This window comes from Salvelinus alpinus, chromosome 9 (assembly GCF_045679555.1).
Source record: "Salvelinus alpinus chromosome 9, SLU_Salpinus.1, whole genome shotgun sequence".
In the NCBI taxonomy this organism is placed as follows: Eukaryota; Metazoa; Chordata; class Actinopteri; order Salmoniformes; family Salmonidae; genus Salvelinus; species Salvelinus alpinus.
This window is the reverse complement of record NC_092094.1, coordinates 72316056-72334549: the sequence shown is the minus strand read 5'-3', so window position 1 is coordinate 72334549 and position 18494 is coordinate 72316056. Positions and strand designations below refer to the sequence as shown.

Here is an 18494-nt window from a genome sequence, read left to right as displayed (position 1 = left end):
TGAGCATATTGAAATTAAGTGTAGGAAGGTGCTGAACCTCATGAGGGCAGTGGCAGGATATGATTGGGAGTCAGATAGACATACACTGTTGTATATGTACCAGGCATTGATCAGGTCATATTTGAATTATGGATGCTTTGTATATGGATCGGGAGACAAAACGGTACTACAGTGCCTGAATAGGATACAGTCAAGGGCCCTGAGATTGTGTGTGGGTGCCTTCAGGAAGATACCTGTTGAGGCATTGCAGGTGGATAGTGGGGAACTGCCACTCAGGATAAGGAGGGACGAACTTGCATTAGTGTACTGGGCGAGATCGAAAGGGAGTTCAGAAGGACATCCTGCAGTCACGGCAACTGGGGAAAGCTGGGAGCGAGGAGTGTGTAAGCAGAGGGCGTACTGTACGGGTGGACTATCGGGCAAAAGGTGGTAGAATATGGACTGGGGAAGAGAGAGATAGGGCGGGGAGGTGAGGGCCCTCGGAGTGTGGTGTCAGGAAAACAACCTCACACTCAATGTCAACAAAACAAAAGAGATGATCGTGAACTTCAGGAAACAGGTGGAAACAGAGGGAGCACCCCACTTTCCACATCGACGGGACAGTAGTGGAGAAGGTGGAAAGTTTTAAGTTCCTCGGCGTACACATCAGGGACAAACTGAAATGGTCCACCCACACAGACAGCGTGGTGAAGAAGGCGCAACAGCGCCTCTTCAACCTCAGGAGGCTGAAGAAATTTGGCTTGTCACCAAAAACGCTCACAAACTTTTACAGGTGCACAATCGAGAGCATCCTGTTGGGCTGTATCCCTGCCTGGTACGGCAACTGGTCCGCCCACAACCGCAAGGCTTTCCAGAGGGTAGTGAGGTCTGCACAACGCATCACCGGGGGCAAACTACCTGCCCTCCAAGACACCTACACCACCCGATGTCACAGGAAGGCCAAAAAGATCATCAAGGACAGCATCCACCCGAGCCACTGCCTGTTCACTCCGCTATCATTCAGAACGCAAGGTCAGTACAGGTGCATCAAAGCTGGGACCGAGAGACTGAAAAACAGCTTCTATCTCAAGTAGAGGTCGACCGATTAATTGGAATGGCCGATATTTTTGGACACCGATTTGGCGATTTTTTTTTTTTTCACCTTTATTTAACTAGGCAAGTCAGTTAAGAACACATTCTTATTTTCAATGACGGCCTAGGAATGGTGGGTTAACTGCCTTGTTCAGGGGCAGAACGACAGATGTTTACCTTGTCAGCTCGGGGTTTCAATCTTGCAACCTTACGGTTAACTAGTCCAACGCTCTAACCACCTGCCTCTCATTGCACTCCACGAGGAGCCTGCCTGTTACACGAATGCAGTAAGAAGCCAAGGTAAGTTGCTAGAGAGCATTAAACTTATCTTATAAAAAACAATCAATCAATCATAATCACTAGTTAACTACACATGGTTGATGATATTACTAGTTTATCTAGCGTGTCCTGCGTTGCATATAATCGATGCGGTGCGCATTTGCGAAAAAGGACTGTCGTTGTTCCAACGTGTACCTAACCATAAACATCAATTCCTTTCTTAAAATCAATACACAAGTATACAGTGGGGAGAACAAGTATTTGATACACTGACGATTTTGCAGGTTTTCCTACTTACAAAGCATGTAGAGGTCTGTAATTTTTATCATAGGTACACTTCAACTGTGAGAGAAGGAATCTAAAACAAAAATCCAGAAAATCACATTGTATGATTTTTAAGTAATTAATTTGCATTTTATTGCATGACATAAGTATTTGATACATCAGAAAAGCAGAACTTAATATTTGGTACAGAAACCTTAGTTTGCAATTACAGAGATCATACGTTTCCTGTAGTTCTTGACCAGGTTTGCACACACTGCAGCAGGGATTTTGGCCCACTCCTCCATACAGACCTTCTCCAGATCCTTCAGGTTTCGGGGCTGTCGCTGGGCAATACGGACTTTCAGCTCCCTCCAAAGATTTTCTATTGGGTTCAGGTCTGGAGACTGGCTAGGCCACTCCAGGACCTTGAGATGCTTCTTATGAAGCCACTCCTTAGTTGCCCTGGCTGTGTGTTTCGGGTCGTTGTCATGCTGGAAGACCCAGCCACGACCCATCTTCAATGCTCTTACTGAGGGAAGGAGGTTGTTGGTCAAGATCTCGCGATACATGGCCCCATCCATCCTCCCCTCAATACGGTGCAGTCGTCCTGTCCCCTTTGCAGAAAAGCATCCCCAAAGAATGATGTTTCCACCTCCATGCTTCACGGTTGGGATGGTGTTCTTGGGGTTGTACTCATCCTTCTATTCCTCCAAACACGGCGAGTGGAGTTTAGAGCAAAAAGCTCTATTTTTGTCTCATCAGACCACATGACCTTCTCCCATTCCTCCTCTGGATCATCCAGATGGTCATTGGCAAACTTCAGACGGGCCTGGACATGCGCTGGCTTGAGCAGGGGGACCTTGCGTGCGCTGCAGGATTTTAATTCATGACGGCGTAGTGTGTTACTAATGGTTTTCTTTGAGACTGTGGTCCCAGCTCTCTTCAGGTCATTGACCAGGTCCTGCCGTGTAGTTCTGGGCTGATCCCTCACATTCCTCATGATCATTGATGCCCCACGAGGTGAGATCTTGCATGGAGCCCCAGACCGAGGGTGATTGACCGTCATCTTGAACTTCTTCCATTTTCTAATAATTGTGCCAACAGTTGTTGCCTTCTCACCAAGCTGCTTGCCTATTGTCCTGTAGCCCATCCCAGCCTTGTACAGGTCTACAATTTATCCCTGATGTCCTTACACAGCTCTCTGGTCTTGGCCATTGTGGAGAGGTTGGAGTCTGTTTGATTGAGTGTGTGGACAGGTGTCTTTTATACAGGTAACGAGTTCAAACAGGTGCAGTTAATACAGGTAATGAGTGGAGAACAGGAGGACTTCTTAAAGAAAAACTAACAGGTCTGTGAGAGCCGGAATTCTTACTGGTTGGTAGGTGATCAAATACTTATGTCATGCAATAAAATGCAAATTAATTACTTAAAAATCATACAATGTGATTTTCTGGATTTTTGTTTTAGATTCCGTCTCTCACAGTTGAAGTGTACCTATGATAAAAATGACAGACCTCTACATGCTTTGTAAGTAGGAAAATCTGCAAAATCGGCAGTGTATCAAATACTTGTTCTCCCCACTGTATATTTTTTAAACCTGCATATTTAGTTAATATTGCCTGCTAACATGAATTTCTTTGTGTCACTTCTCTTGCAACAGAGTCAGGGTATATGCAGCAGTTTGGGCCGCCTGGCTCGTTGCGAACTGTGCGAAGACTATTTCTTCCTAACAAAGACAGCCAACTTCGCCAAACGGGGGATGATTTAACAAAAGCACATTTGCGAAAAAAGAACAATCGTTGCACGACTGTACCTAACCATAAACATCAATGCCTTTCTTAAAATCAGTACACAGAAGTATATATTTTTAAACCTGCATATTTAGCTAAAAGAAATCCAGGTTAGCAGGCGATATTAACCAGGTGAAATTGTGTCACTTCCCTTGCGTTCATTGCACGCAGAGTCAGGGTATATGCAACAGTTTGGGCGCCTGGCTCATTGCGAACTAATTTGCCAGAATTTTACGTAGTTATGACATAACATTGAAGGTTGTGCAATGTAACAGGAATATTTAGACTTATGGATGCCACCCGTTAGATAAAATACGGAACGGTTCCGTATTTCACTGAAATAATACATGTTTTGTTTTCGAGATGATAGTTTCCGGATTCGACCATATTAATGACCTAAGGCTCGTATTTCTGTGTGTTATTATGTTATAATTAAGTCTATGATTTGATAGAGCAGTCTGACTAAGCGTTGGTAGGCACCAGCACGCTCGTAAGCATTCATTCAAACAGCAATTTTGTGCGTTTTGCCAGCAGCTCTTCGCAATGCTTCAAGCATTGCGCTGTTTAAGACTTCAAGCCTATCAACTCCCGAGATTAGGCTGGTGTAACCGATGTGAAATGGCTAGCTAGTTAGCGGGGTGCGCCCTAATAGCGTTTCAAACGTAACTCGCTCTGAGACTTGGAGTAGCTGTTCCCCTTGCTCTGCATGGGTAACGCTGCTTCGAGGGTGGCTGTTGTCTATGTGTTCCTGGTTCGAGCCCAGGTAGGAGCGGGGAGAGGGACGGAAGCTATACTGTTACACTGGCAATACTAAAGTGCCTATAAGAACATCCAAAAGTCAAAGGTATATGAAATACAAATCGTATAGAGAGAAATAGTCCTATAATTCCTATAATAACTACAACCTAAAACTTCTTACCTGAGAATATTGAAGACTCATGTTAAAAGGAACCACCGGCTTTCATATGTTCTCATGTTCTGAGCAAGGAACTTAAACGTTAGCTTTCTTACATGGCACATATTGCACTTTTACTTTCTTCTCCAACACTTTGTTTTTGCATTATTTAAACCAAATTGAACATGTTTCATTATTTATTTTAAACAGTGCCACTTTTTATAATGTTTACATACCCTACATTAGGGCGGCAGGGTAGCCTAGTGGTTAGAGTGTTGGACTAGGAACCGAAAGGTTGAAAGTTCAAATCCCCGAGCTGACAAGGTACACATCTGTCGTTCTGCTTCTGAACAGGCAGTTAACCCACTGTTCCTAGGCCGTCATTGAAAATAAGAACTTGTTCTTAATTGACTTGCCTAGTTAAATAAAGGTATAAAAATAAAAATTACTCACCTCATATATATATACTGTACTCTATACCATCTACTGCATCGTGCCTATGCCGTTCGGCCATCGCTCATACATATATTTATATGTACATATTCTTATTCATTCCTTACACTTGTGTGTATAAGGTAGTTGTTGTGATATTGTTAGATTACTTGTTAGATATTACTGCATGGTCGGAACTAGAAGCACAAGCATTTCGCTACACTCGCATTAACATCTGCTAACCATGTGTATGTGACCAATAACATTTGATTTGATTTGAATTAGAAGCTTCTAAAGCTTCTAAAGCTTCTAAAGCCATGACATAATTTTGTGGAATTTTCCAAGCTGTTTAAAGGCACAGTCAACTTAGTGTATGTAAACTTCGGATAGGATGGTGCTATTAATGGGATTTGAGAGAATGGGAATGGTGGTAAGCTTTTGCTGGGCCCATGTGGGTGTGGAGGATAATGAGAAAGACAATGTTGTGGCTAAGAGTCCTGTGAGGAGAGAGGGAGTAGATATTCAGGTCCCGCTGGGGCGCAGGGAAGTCAAGTTCTTGATCCGGGCAAAAGGGCTCAATATTTGGCAAAGGGAGTAGGATGCTAGAAGTAAGGGGAGGCAATTTTATCCTCTGCACCGGTCAGTAAAGGAAGAGGTGGGGAGTATGGGATGTAGGAGAGAGGAAGTTGTGTGGAGTAGACTACGGTTTGGGCACACAGGTTTGAATGCCACGTTATGGATGATAGGGAGACATGAAACAAGTCTACGATTATTAGTGTTTAGTGGAGGAAACGGTGCAAGTGTGTTGATATTTTGTGAACTGTATGACGTAGATAGGGTGAGATTGGGTGAAAGGGTTGGAGAGGCTGGACGGGTTTGGGTGGTGTAGTGAGGGGAGGGAAGTGGTGTCTAGGGCTCTATTTCACTTTCTTAGAGGAACAGGAATAATGAAGAGAATTTATTAATGTAGGTAGGCCGTGACTGGCCTCACACTCCATTACAGTAGGTGGCGGTGTATGCACCTTAAACGTTGGATATGATCTGCCATCCCAATCCCGAAGAAGAATAAACATTGGCGGGACTTTATGGAAAGTTATTGAGACGACAACAAATGATTTTAGCTACAAAAACGGATTAACGTTAATAATCGGATTATGTAGGAACTATGGTTCATGATCAAGAAAAATGTGAGTGTAGAAATCGTATAATGAGGTAGTCAGTAAAGTCGAACAGCAGACAGAACAATAAAAACGGTAGCTGATATTAGTGTCTTCACAATCACTCCTAGTTAGCCAGCTAATTTAGCTAGCTAGCAAGCCAGCCGTGTAACGTTAGTACCTTACTCTGTCAATGATAGCTAGCTAGCTTGCAGATCTTCGATTTATTTGGTCAGTTCTGCCTAACGTACGCTTTCAAACGGGACAAGATGAGCACTGCCCGGGAGATAAAACGTAAGTTGCTCACCTTTACTCCGATCATGTAACGATAAGTACTAGCTGGCTAACGTTAGTTGCCAAAAGCTGCATTGGCTGTTAGCTAAACTTGCCAGAACGTTTTTATATATATCATGATTGCCTGGTTGCTGTTGACATGATGTTGAAGGTGTGGCAACGCGAGACTATTGTTGACCAAACATACCTCATACCAAGGCATTCTGGCAATTGTCATTTGTGTATATTTGTCTGTGTGTGTGTGTGTGTGTGTGATATATATATATATATATATATATATATATATTATTTTACACACACATATTTTTACCCACAGAACTAGAGAAAGCTAAGAGTAAAGCTCAGAGCAATAATAATCTGAGAGAAGAGGCCAGTCTGTGCAATCAACTGGGAGAGGTGCTGTCACGAAATGGTAATGTGGTCATCTTTTTACTGTATTGCATAGAGAAAGTGTCAATTTAGTCATATCTATTCTTTATGAAACTCGGACATAAAAAGACCATGAATTTTGGTATTTTAACAAATCCATAGAATAGTCCTTTTGGAGGAAGGATTGTTGACATGTTTGTATTCAAATTATTTCTCAGTTATGCTATTAGGAAAGTTGGCATATTTATGACATTTTGGCCTTTTCCCAGGCCTCCTTTAAGACTCCATAGGGTTTCATCTTTAGGTGGTACGAAGCAAATGTTGGTTTTATATGAAAATGTACCGCTTGCTCTGTAATATGATAGTATTTTGACTTCATTAACCTTTTTATATTAATATTGAAAAATATAAACATGAATATTGAAAATGGAACATTTTAGATTTTAATGTTTGTATATATTATTGAATATAATATACTCTAAGGGAATATCAAAGTTCCAGGGTGTGATCTCTGCTACTTTTAGAGTTATGATCCAATTTGTAAGCAATACCGACAGAGTGAATGTGAAAATGGCCGCCCTCTGTTGGCGATCCCACTCTGGAACTTTGATATGCAATAGAGTATTATGTTCAACAATATTGAAACATTTGCCAAATCTAAGATTTGGGATTTCAATATTCATGTTTATATTTTTCAATATTGAAAAATTCACGTTTATTTGATTCAAATCAAAAATACTACTCCTATTACAGAGCAAGCGTTAAGTTTCATATGACCCCAATTTTTGTTTTGTGGCGTCTACAGATGAAACATGGAGTCTTAAAGAAGGCCTGGGTGAGGCCAAAATGTCATACATTTAGCAATTTTGAGTAATTATTTCTCAATCATATTTGACATTTGTATCTAAAAGCATATGTCAACAATCCTTCCTCCAAAGGACTATTCTATGCTTTACATTTTGAGAAAATCCCCCAAGTCATGTTCTTTTTTTTGTCAGGGTTTCATGAGGAATCATTTAATCATCATGTTTTTTCTTGATTCATCTCTACGATTCTGCACATTTTGTTTCCTATCAGGTGATTATGGAGCTGCCATTGAGGAACATCGGCAGGAATTGAACATTTCCACGGCAATACATGACGTCATTGGACGTGCAGTGGCAAATCGTAAGATCGGGGAGTGCTATGCGGAGATGGGGAACATTGCGGCGGCTTTGAAGGTGAGTGAACAGCTCAAGCTTTACTCTCTGATCCTCTACCTGCTTTTGTTTCAGATGGGCACATGACTTGGGATGCCAACTGTCCGCAGGACTGGAACTCCAGATTGGGGTGGTGCTACACATTTGGATACATTTTTGTGACTAACTATGCAGCCTGAAAGGCACAACAAGAACAGGCAAAATGTTTAATACAATCAGATTCTGTACTAACCAACAGTTTATTACAAGAGTATCCCCACCATTTCACTTGTTGCCAATCATACACAAGCAGAGTATATTAATTAAGAGTGTGTATTTGGATTCAGCACCAGCGACGTCATCTTCATCTGGCTCGCGACGTCAATGATCATGCAGAGGAACAAAGGGCACTGGCCACCATTGGAAGAACCTTCCTCTTCCGCTACGAGTCTGACCAATCGAGGGACAGCTTGAAGCATGCGGAAGATGCCTTTAAGAAGAGCATGACTATTGTGGACAAAGAACTGGAAGGTGTGTACACATTTTACTATACTTGTGAGTACCACAAGAACAGTAAACCAACAAAGATTCGGAGAATTGAGGACATTTTGACGGTCCTCACACATAAAAAGGGTTTTCTTTATTTAAATTGTATTATTTGTAGAATAATATTGAAGACATCAAAATTATAAAATGTAGTCATCAAGTGTTAAACAAATCAAAATATATTTGAGATTCTTCGAAGTAGCCGCTCTTTGCCTTGATGACAGCGTTGCCCGCTCTTGGCATTCTCTCAACCAGCTTCATGAGTAATGCTTTTCCAACAATCCTGAACGAGTTCCCACATATGCTGAGCACTTGTTGGCTGCTTTTCCTGCACTATGCGGTCCAATTCATCCCAAATCATCTCAAATGGGTTGAGGTCGGGTGATTGTGGAAGCCAGGTCATCTGATGCAGCACTCCATCACTTTCCTTCTTGGTCAAATAGCCCTTACACAGCCTGGAGGTGTGTTTTGGGTCATTGTCCTTTTGAAAAACAAATGATAGTCCCACTAGGCGCAAACCAGATGGGATGGAGTATTGCTGCAGAATGATGTGGTAGCCATGCTGGTTAAGTGTGCCTTGAATTCTAAATAAATCACACACTGTCACCAGCAAAGCACCATCACACCACCTCCTCCATGCTTCACATTGGGAACCAAACATGTGGAGATCATCTGTTCACCTACTCTGCGTCTCACAAAGACACGGCGGTTGGAACCAAAAATCTCAAATTTGAACGCATCAGACCAAAGAACAGATTTCCACCAGTCTAATGTCCATTGCTTGTGTTTCTTGGCCCAAGCAAGTCTCTTCTTATTATTGGTGTCCTTTTAGTAGTGGTTTCTTTGCAGCAATTCGACCATGAAGGCTTGATTCACGCAGTCTCCTCTGAACAGTTGATGTTGAGATGTGTCTGTTATTTGAACTCTGTGAAGCATTTATTTGGGCTGCAATCAGAGGCTGGTAACTCAAATGAACATATCCTCTGCAGCAGAAGTAACTCTGGGTCTTCCTTTCCTTTGGCGGTTCTCATGAGAGCCAGTTTCATCATAATGCTTGATGGTCTTAAAGTAATGATGGACTGTCGTTTCTCTTTGCTTATTTGAGCTGTTCTTGCCATAATATGGACTTGGTCTTTTACCAAGTAGGGAAATCTTCTGTATACCACCCCTATCTTGTCACAACACAACTGATTGGCTCAAACACATTAAGAAGGAAAGAAATTCCAAAAATTAACTTAACAAGGCACCCCTGTTAATTGAAATGCATTCCAGGTCACTACCTCATTTAGCTGGTTGAGAGAATGCCAAGAGTGTGCAAAGCTGTCATCAAGGCAAAGGGTGGCTATTTGAAGAATCTCAAATATATTTTGATTTGTTTAACACTTTATTGGTTGCTACATGATTCCATATGTGTTATTTCATCGTTTTGATGTCTTCACTATTATTCTACAATGTAGAAAATAGTTTTCAAAAATAAAGAAAAACCCTTGAATGAGTAGGTGTGTCCAAACTTGACTGGTACTGTGTGTTTGTGGGATGGCTTTTATATATGAATCCAAGTGAGGCAAATAAATGTGTGAACAGAAAAGTCACATTTTTGGGCATATTTGGGGCCCAGAGTTTTCCCTGAACATCTGATCAGGATAAACCCCTGGGCCTATTCATGGTTTTCCGTCTTTCTCTTCCTCCTGTACAACGCTTCATCTCCTCTCCCCCTCAGGAACAGTGGGTGCTCTGGAGCTGAGTGAGATGAGGGCTCGCCTGTACCTCAACCTTGGGCTGGTGTGTGACCACCTGGGGGAGCCCAAGCAATGCAGTGAATACATCCGCCTCAGCGTCTACATTGCAGAGTAAGAGCTCACCTCAACCTGGGCCCGTATCCACGGGGGATCAGTTTGGCCTTTCACATCATAATTGATAAGATTATATGGACAGGTGGGATTCTGATCCTAGATCAGCACTCCTACTCTGAGACGCTTTGTGGATGCGGCCCTGGTCTGTCAATGGTAACACAGTTAGCACACCATGACACCAACGCTTGCTGTTCAATGGCATCGGCTAGACTACAGATACACCTGCAATGCCACACATTTAATAGCAGACAGAACATGAAGTACAGCCCAATACAATGCCACACTCTGTAAATATATACCTAGGTCTAATACACTTTGAACTAGGACCTAGAGTAAGGTTCAAGCCATGGCATCCTTGTACCTTTCCTAATATCTTACCTTTAAGTGAGTTGGTGTCCCTCTGCCTTGTCTGTATAGGAAGAACCAGCTCCTGGAGGATTTGTACCGTGCCAACTTAAACATGGGCAACATCTACTTCCGCAACGGGCACCACTCCAATGCCCTGCGCAGTCTGGAGCAGGCCAAGGAGTGTGCCCGCAAGATCAAAGACAAGTTCAGCGAGAGCGAGTGCTTCCACTCCATCGGCAAGGTAAGGAGTGGAAATTCTCTTGGCGTTTGATTTTCCATTTTAAATGAACACACTAATTCAGTCAGTATTAAAGCATTACAGTTGTATGTTAGAACTGACTTCACATTAACAGTATAAGCTAGTGTGTGTGTGTGTGTTTGTGTGCGCATTTGGCTGTGCATTCGAGCATGCGACAGGGTTCGAGCCTGGGTCTCCACCTGCCCATTAAAAGCCTGGGTATTAACTCGCAATGCAACTCTTCAGATCTTAAGCAGGGTTTCTCAAGGGATCACGTGAGGGTGGTCACTCAATCACCTCTGTTACATGTGTCTCTATGTACGTTGTGTGTGTGTGTAGGTGCAGCTGTCTCTGGGGGACTTTGTGGCGGCCAGGCGTTCCCTGAAGAAGGCCTTCTCTCTGGGCTCCCAGCAGGCTGTGGACAGGGAGGCTGTGAAGAAGGCCTTCAAACAAGGTGAGAGAGAGAGAGGCTTGTTTGTTTATCTTAAAACCACAGAGATGGAGAGTGCGGGGCTGGGCCACACATGTCAACATGGACTGGGCTTTCTGTCTGTGTCTGGGGGAAAATGTCATTTTCATAGATTCAATGGTTTTTCTTACTCTTGCAGCAACTTTGAACTCTGTGTGTGTGTGTGGTTGCCGTAGCGATTCGGGGCAGTCAGCTGGAGGAAGCAGTGGGGGAGCTGGGTGACGAGGGGCGTTGCCAGGAGGCTGTGGGACTGGCGGAGCAGCTGGGGGACCTATATTGTAAAGTGGGATGCTACCGCAACGCCCTGGACGCCTACCGTACGCAGGTGAAAACATCACACTCACTTAGCCCCACACAGTCACCACTTCCGGTGTCCATTTTCACTTCCTGTTTATTAAAGTTGAACTATTTAAATCACTTGCCTGGATGAGTACATGTCCATCCAAACGTTCCCTATCCCCACTCCCGCCGTAATGTATACCTGTCAGTCTTGTGTGTCGTGAGCTGCATGAACAATCCATGTATTTATTGTGTAACCTTGACCTATCCAATGACATGACACTTGTCTGTTGCCGCTGTTCGGTAGCTATCCAGTGCAGAGGCGTTGGGGAAGCCTGCTCGGGAGCTGGCTGTCATTCACGTGTCCCTGGCTGCCACCTACACAGACATCAGGCAGCATGACAAGGCTGTGGAGCATTACAGACAGGAGCTGGCCCTCAGACAGGGCAACCCCAAAGAGGTATGACCTGCCTGGGTGTGCCTGGGACTCAGGTCTGGGGCTGGACAGAATGGGGCTGGATTTCTTAGTCTGGGCTTGTCATATAGAAAAGTTTCCTTTGGTGCATACGATCTTATCAGCATTGACTGTGCTTCTTTTAATCCATGCTCACGTCATTTTTGTATGTGTTTGTCAGGAGTGTAACACGTGGCTGAACATCGCAGCAGCCCAGGAGGAGAGTGGGAGGACCGTGGCGGATGTGGACTGTAGCTACGACACTGCCCTGCGCTGTGCACAGAGGGCTGGCCAACCCAAACTACAGGTACTGTAGGTTGTAGTGGTCCACTGACTGGGCTCACCATAGAAATATGCTAACTGTTTTTCCCCCCAGTGAAATGAAAAGCACTAGGCCTGTATAGATCAAATATTTTTTTTCTACGGACAGCAGAAACCGCGTTTTTCTTTTCCATCTTCATTTTATTTATTTCTCTCTGTCTTTCTTGGTCTCTCTCCTTCCTGTCGCTCTCTTCATCAGAGGCGAGTCCTGAAGACGTGGCTAGCTGCCCAGAGCCGCAGGGGCTCGTCGCAGACTGATGACACGCAGGCCAGGCTAGAGGAGCTGTGTGCCACCGAGGGCTGGAGTCCTGAGGGGGGGAGCGAGGGAGAGGAGGACGAAGAGGAGATGGAGAACAGTGAACCCATGGAGGACAGCGATATCCAGCTCTCAGACTCTGGTGAGTGAGACTACGGTCTCCACAGCTATGTTTGTCCTCTGCGGGCATCTATCATATGACAGAATAAGCACCTTTTACCTCAGTTTGAGCTATCCAGTCATTTAGTTTAGCATACAGGGTGTTGCTGAATAAAGCAATGAAAATTGGCACTGCTTTGGCAGATTATTTACGTCTGGCTAATTGTCTTTCTCTTGTCTCTCCGTAGAGGACGATGACAAGATGGTCTGTAGCGGCAAGAGAAAGTCGGGTCGGGTAAGTGCCAGATTTGTCAATGATGGCTTTGTTTTGGATTTGTCTGGGTTAAAAAAAAAAATACTTGTGTAAGCAGTCTGCATTCAAGTTACTGAAAGAAGCAGAGACTCATGTCTGTCTTGATTTCAGTGGAACAAGAGGAATGAGAAGGGGGAGACATCTCTCCACAGAGCCTGTATAGATGGGAACCTGAAGCAGGTCCAGTACCTGGTGGAGCAGGTGAGTGGAACTGGGTTTATACTCCTACTACTTCTCTGTGGCTATGGTAGTGTCTATGGTAGTATTCAACCAGTATGTCTGTGTCTCAGGGTCATCCTGTCAACCCCAGGGACTACTGTGGCTGGACTCCTCTCCACGAGGCCAGCAACCACGGACACACAGGTAACAGTTAAAAGTATGCAGAAATGAATAGGGCCTGATTTTTAAAATATTTATATTTGTAAAAATGTTGCACGTTTTATTTTAATAAAAAATAAATCCACTGAGTAAATCTAACATCCCGATTCTCGAGCTGCAACACACAGACATGTAAGGGGTTTGTGTCAACGGACATGGAGGTTAATACATCATTATTCGACGTAGCTACCTCCTGTTTGTTGTGATGCTGAGTTTGCCGACTGTCAGCTGTACGTAAACACATGGCCAAATCCCTTTTCGACTCCGTGTGTTGTGGAAAGGTGAACACGGATTGTTTCAAGCTAACGTTAGCGAACATAAGATGGACATTCAGTGGGCTCTAAAGTGCCAGCAGTTCACTCGCATTTGCTAGTGAAAGAAATGAAATGCAAATACAAAAAATAACTGGTCACGTTTGTGCGAGTGTGATATATATTTAATTCTGCATCCCATTAGTTGTATTTTCCACGTAACATTACGAGGATCACGCAACCTGATAGACTGTAACTGTAATTATGATCCACGTCACAAAAAAGCATTACAAAAGTATAATCAAAATAAATATAAACATCTTGGCATTAAATGGAGTCGGGAGTTTAGAAGACGGCGCGATGAAGAATGAATGAGTATTAGCTATAGAGGCAATGCTTCTAAAGTGCCTTTGCACTAGATTTGAGATTTGTATCAATTTCAAAGATCTGAAATGATGTATGCGTTGCAAAGAAATCCAATAGGCACCTTTACATCAGCTGAAACACCGGACTCTTCTAGCGAACAGCGGTCAGATTCCCTTTGCGGTAGCCTACTGAACAGCGTTCAGATTCCCTTTGCGGTAGCCTACTGAACAGCGTTCAGATTCCCTTTGCGGTAGCCTACTGAACAGCGTTCAGATTCCCTTTGCGGTAGCCTACTGAACAGCGTTCAGATTCCCTTTGCGGTAGCCTACTGAACAGCGTTCAGATTCCCTTTGCGGTAGCCTACTGAACAGCGGTCAGATTCCCTTTGCGGTAGCCTACTGAACAGCGGTCAGATTCCCATTGCGGTAGCCTACTGAACAGCGGCCAGATTCCCTTTGCGGTAGCCTACTGAACAGCGGCCAGATTCCCTTTGCGGTAGCCTACTTAAGCTTTGTGTAGCCAGTTTGCGGTCTGTGTCGATGCGATCTAGTGTTGATTAGGAACCGTGTCTAAAAAGCCAAGACTTGTGAGCTGGCCCTGGTGATTGGTCCTGTTTTGAGAGGTGACAAGCGTTCCTCTACTATAGAGACTCAACTTGGTGGCCAAGGCAAGCTGGATCTGAAGACCTATGCAGATGTCAGAAATATATTTTCTTCTGCAGTAGACTACATGAAATTTCCATTTGGAGATGTGCTCCTCCAGCATGCAGTGGTCGCTGACATTGCCAACAGGCAGACAACCAAGTTCTCATCCCTCAACTTTTTCCATGGTACGCTTTCCCTGCGTTATTCTCGAGGGAGCCTCTGTTGATCTGGTGGAAGATGAGTTTAGACTTTATCAGGCAAAAAGCTTTGAGCAGAGTCTGGTCAACATGTGCACGGATCAGGCCTGGAGAGAAAGCGGCACAATGAAAAGGGGGGGGGGGGCTGGTCTACTCCCACCTTTCGGCTGTGATGCTGGGAATATTGGTCATATTCCATAGCAATGCGGACTGCGAACGAATACTCAGTCTCGTTTCCAAGAACAAAACCCAGTACAGAGCCTCCCTCAGTACAGACATGCTGAGTGCCCTCGTTACCAAGTAGGTTTCAACGATTGCCAGAGGAACTGTTTGCCACAGAGAAGTCTACCCTGATGCTCTGCTGCGTGAGGCTAAATCTGCTAGCTACCAGGCAAATCTGTCTCCAGAAGATTTGTTCTCACCCACTGTTTCCCATCATAGCTTTTTCATTTTTATTATGGATAACATGTGTATTTGATACTGATGCTCTGCTTCAAACAAATATCAGAGTTTACATTTTTTTATCGTGGATAAGACGTTTGTACATTTAATAAAATAAAAAAACTTCACGAATGAAGGCCCTTTGTGTGTTCTTTCTAATTACATCTTGTTAGTGACTTTTACCATATGTGTGAATGGAATGCTGTCAAGAAGGTACTCCAACCTTTTATAGACTTCATTTGGTACAATTGATCAGACTCACACAGCGAGCGTTCAGGGGGGGGAGAACTTTTTGGCGCTTGAGTTGAAACCCCAATTTGCCGCGCACGTCTGGTACTCTAAAAAGCTGGACAGGGTTGGCAGGTCTGGACTTAATCAGCATTTTAACCCTCATCTGCTTCTCTTTCTCTCGCCCTCTGTTCTCTCCCTCTCTGTTCTCTCTCTCAGACGTGGTGGCTCTGTTGCTAGAAAGGGGGGCTGACATTAACGACCCGGGGGGGTCACTGTGTGAGGGGGTCACCCCCCTGCACGACGCCCTCTACTGTGGACACTTCCAAGCGGCCAGATTACTGGTGGAGAGGGGGGCCTCAGTCACTGTCCGCAATGCCAAGGTCAGGACAAGATGGTGTGTGTGTGTTTTGGAGGACTGCGCATGTTTGTTTGGGAGGGGGGGGGGGGTGTGTGTGCATGCACCTGTGAGTGTTTGTGCAAGTGGCTCATGTATGTCTGTGTCCCCCTCAGGGTGAGACACCCCTGGACAGCCTGCGTCTGTGGCAGAGGATGTACAGAAGAGAGCTGGACCAGGAGGCTAGACATGAGCTGTCCAGCACAGAGGAACTGCTGAGGAGGGCCCTAGCAGGGTTAGGTGAGGCCTACATACTTCCTCTGGTGGGTGTAGGCCTATGCAATACAAGAAGGCTAGAACAGTGAAGAGTGGTTTATATAATGAAACTGTGTGGTTATGAGGCCTTTATGTTTGGGTTGGGGTCAATTCCATTGAAATTCCAGTCAATTCAGAAAGTAAACCAAATTCAAAATGTTCCTCAGTGAAAAAGCGTCAAAGAGAATTGGAATTTCAGTGTACTTCCTGAATTGACTACAATTAAAATGAAATTGACCCCAACCCTGTTGTATATTCAATGTGTCACATTTAGTTTGTGTTGTGTGTAAATATGCTCCTTACATGTGAATTCATCATCTTACACACACACACACACTGTTTGTGAGGCCTAAAATCTGCTTAATTAATGTCCAGAAAATATGGCGTCTCACACAATATACATTCCTGTTGCTGTAAGGACGTTAACTATTCTACTGTGCCCTTAACTTTTCTACACTCTCTTTACCACAGTCCCCACCGCTCCCGCGCCCCCCAAGCCGTTTGATGCTCTGCAGGACAGTCAGCTGTTTGATGCTGAGAACTCAGAGCCTCTGATCCCCACCGGAGGGCGACATTCGTCCACCATCATCCAGCCCAGAACCAGGAGCCCCAAGGAGAGCGCAGTACCACCTATCCCCAAACCGAGCCACTCCAAAGGCACAGCGGGGCCCCAACAACGACACAGAGGGACAGAGGCCTCCATCCTCTTTGGGGTACTAGTTGAATTACAACATAGGAAATTAGATGTCTGTCATAGGTTTGAAACCAAATCTCAATGACCCAGCACTTTACGACTGTCATAGAATCTCAGTCAAGAGCAGCGTTCATAAAGTTAGTTGTTGTGAAGCAGATTTGCAAGTGAGACACCGTTCCTGCTGACAAATAATCTCTGTCTTCCTCAGGATGACAGCAGCTCCTCCGACCACAGTGACATGGATGGCGCGGTTAGCCCTCTGCACCCTGTCCGACCACGCCGACGTTTCCGAGCAGCCCCAGCTCCACAGGAAGATCCCCCCAGCCAGGAAACAAGCTCTTCTGTTCCTGAAGCGAGAGAGTCTGCGGTACCCTCTGTCTTTGGCAGGGAGGAGTACCACAGTGCCATTCGCGGCCTAGGCAGTGCCAAGACCCGCCTTCTCTCCCAGAGCCTGCCGCAGTTCAGCAGCACACCGGCGGTGTCGTCAAATAGCAGGCCAGCGCTTGTTCCTGAGGAGGAATATCTGATAGATGATTGGCTGGAGAATGACATGGGCAATGTTCAGCCAAAGAAGAAGAGGAGAGTGGGGGAGGAGCAGAATGGAAGGCGGGACTTGAATATGATGTCATCAGGGGCCAGGAGTCAGAACTGTCGTTCAACCACGACTGAAATGGCTAGCAGAGGTGTGTAGCAGCTGCACTGATTACACGCACACACACACACACGCACACACACACACAGCCCCATCTCTATACTTCAATGTAGAAACCATATGGAAGCTAACAGAGGAGCACAAGCATATCCATGTTACTATATGAACTATAAGGGGCAGTAATAGCCAGTGGAATCACAACCTGTTTTTTGTTGTTGTTGTTTTTTCGTCCTGCAGTGTCGACCTCCTCCAGTAGGGGTCTCCCTCTGCGCGGCATGACGCGGCAGGTGAAGATGACTCAGCTCTCAGGCATGGTAATGCTGGGCCGCCGAGAGGTCAGCAGGCCACAGAGTCCCACCGTAACTGACGACGACGACGACCCTCAAGCTTCCACGCCGCTTCAGACCCGCTACAGCACTCAGCAGGTCAGAGAGATCAAGTGAGATCCTACCTGGGTTCAAATACTATTTCAAATCTTTCAAATACCTTGAGTGTTTTATTTAGTCTGCCTGGAGTGCCAGGTGGGCGGGTTTGCCCTTTTGGACCTTTTCTATTGGTTCAATTTTAACAAGCAAGCTCCATCAAGCACAGCGCGAGAGACAGTCAAGTCACATCATTACTGTAGCAGGACATATTAGGCTGTTACCGGAACATCGTTCATCAAGATTCTGTTTTGGACTGTCAGGGACGGACTTGCAAAGATATGTCGCAGACTCAGTTCATGGGTAGTTCATGGTTTGTAACATAGAAATATATTTTACTAGACTGGTTCACCCATCACGGATCATTGACTTGAATGGGGATTTTGTTCTAGTAGTTCTATTTTTATTGTTTGTAAAATTGTATTTCTCTGCCTCTCAACCTCAGGTCCCAAACCAGGCAGTCGCTGCGCCAATGCTTGCACCAATCAGAATGCGGGTCAGGGTTCAAGCTAACGTGTTTCTGATACCAGTACCACATAGGTTGGTGTCTTTGTCTTCCTGCATGTATGTGTGAAAGAGAGTGAATGTCTAAAGTGGTACATTTCAATTGAAATGTTTGTCATTTAGCAGACGTGAAACGCGTGAAACGCTTACTTTACAAGCC

General features: G+C 44.7%; 1 protein-coding gene across 2 annotated transcripts in view; it reads left to right on the top strand.

Moving 5' to 3' along the window:
• Nucleotides 1–5773: 5773 nt before the first annotated feature.
• Nucleotides 5774–18494, top strand: part of tonsl (tonsoku-like, DNA repair protein) — a 29893-nt gene continuing 17172 nt past the window's right edge. The window contains exons 1-20 of one of the 2 annotated variants that reach the window (XM_071327097.1): nt 5774–6182; nt 6499–6594; nt 7629–7771; nt 8077–8260; nt 9996–10125; nt 10546–10717; nt 11054–11168; nt 11360–11508; nt 11770–11922; nt 12098–12223; nt 12437–12635; nt 12841–12887; nt 13017–13106; nt 13196–13268; nt 15630–15793; nt 15924–16047; nt 16534–16775; nt 16965–17439; nt 17646–17833; nt 18276–18370. In XM_071327097.1, the coding sequence (XP_071183198.1) occupies nt 6158–6182; nt 6499–6594; nt 7629–7771; nt 8077–8260; nt 9996–10125; nt 10546–10717; nt 11054–11168; nt 11360–11508; nt 11770–11922; nt 12098–12223; nt 12437–12635; nt 12841–12887; nt 13017–13106; nt 13196–13268; nt 15630–15793; nt 15924–16047; nt 16534–16775; nt 16965–17439; nt 17646–17833; nt 18276–18370 (2990 nt within the window). In that variant the 5' untranslated portion in view covers nt 5774–6157. The remainder of the gene's footprint in view (nt 6183–6498; nt 6595–7628; nt 7772–8076; nt 8261–9995; nt 10126–10545; nt 10718–11053; nt 11169–11359; nt 11509–11769; nt 11923–12097; nt 12224–12436; nt 12636–12840; nt 12888–13016; nt 13107–13195; nt 13269–15629; nt 15794–15923; nt 16048–16533; nt 16776–16964; nt 17440–17645; nt 17834–18275; nt 18371–18494) is intronic. The other variant, XM_071327096.1, reaches the window with a different exon arrangement.